This window comes from Mangifera indica, chromosome 1 (genome assembly GCF_011075055.1).
Source record: "Mangifera indica cultivar Alphonso chromosome 1, CATAS_Mindica_2.1, whole genome shotgun sequence".
In the NCBI taxonomy this organism is placed as follows: Eukaryota; Viridiplantae; Streptophyta; class Magnoliopsida; order Sapindales; family Anacardiaceae; genus Mangifera; species Mangifera indica.
In genome coordinates, this window is record NC_058137.1 from 21,374,053 (window position 1) to 21,375,951 (window position 1,899).

At 33.6% G+C, this 1,899-nt stretch overlaps 1 protein-coding gene across 1 annotated transcript; it reads right to left on the reverse strand.

The window, feature by feature from the left end:
• Positions 1 to 944: 944 nt before the first annotated feature.
• Positions 945 to 1,652, reverse strand: LOC123222661. Its single transcript, XM_044645586.1, has one exon. It carries the CDS (start codon positions 1,650 to 1,652, stop codon positions 945 to 947), a length of 708 nt encoding a protein of 235 aa, XP_044501521.1.
• Positions 1,653 to 1,899: the final 247 nt, after the last annotated feature.

Here is a 1,899-nt window from a genome sequence, read left to right on the forward strand (position 1 = left end):
TACAGACAAAAAATTTTACCTGTAAAATTGGAAGCAATGGAGCATGAAGTTCTTGAGAGAATGATTAGCGAGGGAGAATGAGTGAAGGAAAATAAAAAAAGTGTGTTGAATCGGATTTCGGTTGACAGGTTAGGCATTTAAACTTGTGTTTTGGGCTCTTAAACTTAAAAAAATACCAGAGTTAGGGAATTAAGGATAGGCCCAACAAGGCAAAACAAGAGTGGGCCAGCTTAAATTTTTTAAAGAATTTTAGAAATTAAGGATGGGCTAGGCCTACCCTAAAAAGGGCCAGTTCCGCCCCTGTGGCCAATTGCTTCACGTCTCTAACAACATGTACCTATTTCTTCGGATCCTTAAATAGAACTAATCATTCCTTTCTTCTACAGGTAGTACTTAAAAAAAAAAAAAAAGGGATAAATTGTTTTGTTTTATTAACTCTAGATTCTCGGTCGGCACTTTAATTTTTTGACGCAAATTTAACATCTTGGCAGCCCTTAGTTTTATTGGTCCAAGTCAAAAGCTGAAGTATTAAAAGAAAAGGATAATGACACAGATTTTTTTTACCCGTTTGATGAGAAATACATTTGTTTATTAAAAGAAAAGGATAAAAAAATAATATATATATATATATATATATATATATATGTATGTATGTATGTATGTATGTATGTTCCTAAACCTCATCTCAAGCGAATGAAGCACCAAAAAAAAGCTTAGGCATTAATTTTGAAGCATTAAAAAGAAAAAGAAAAGATGCAATATGATATATATTTTTAAGTTCTGTTTTCATCTCATAAAGCACAAAGAAGCCCTTGGTTTATGCCTAACCGGATTATCATGCACACGCACCATATACACCAAAGTCGAGACCAGTAAATAAAAGGTGTATTAAGTTTCTTTTAAAGATCACATTAAACCCAATAGAATCGCATTGAATTATATTACTATCTAATTTTATTACAAATATAAGAAAAATAAAAATTATCAGGATCCAAAGTTGTCCCACTTGCAAGGTTATGCAAAAGAGTTGATAACTTTTCTTGATCCGGCAGCAAACTGTCAATAATTTGTTCCTTAACAAGCAACTCAATGTCTTTGGGAGTCTTGGCGAGATGATGAATGATTAAAACAAAATGGTTTATGTAATTATCAGGGTAATGACGTTGCTCGAAAGCAATCAAATTTCGAAACAACGATTTAGTTTCAAGCTGTAGTATCAGTGGTGGCATTTCCAAAGTCCCCTTCTTGAAATTTATGTCGAATGAGTCATTGCTTTCGCTCAACTTGAACTTGGCTCCTGCATGATGGAGTTGCATCACACTCAGTGCAATCACAACTTTTCTTTTCTTCGTTTTGGATCTTACGAAATTAAAAAATAACCTGTGAGTTATCTCATAGTCTTGCTTTTCGGATGGTAGATGGCAAATTCTTAAGAAATTAGTGAAATGTTTAACTTTTACCCCAGTTGTTGCATCCTTGAATTTCTCTAATTTGCCATTTACTGCCTCTAAACTCTTGAAATATTCGTTTGTAGGCTCGATGAACCGTGGCTTCGGCTTCAGAAGCCTGAATGTGATAGCGTCACTCACTTTTTCTACGTTAAAAATTTCCTCAAGAATGAAAAATGGAATTTGATTCTCAAGCAACCACATGTCGTACCATATAACTCGAATCAAATATGGCTGTCTAAATATACGGTCTTCTCTCAATTGCAGTTCTCTGACACTATATCTCAACAATGTTGAAGAGTGATCCAAAATTACATGTTAATGTTGTTTGAACTGGTCTTTAAGATTTTATTTATCATGTGCTAGTATTTCTTTAGTTTGTTATGTAACTGAATGTGGTCGACATTATGTGAGATTTCTGTTATTTACGTGCCTAGTAATTCTCCATGTA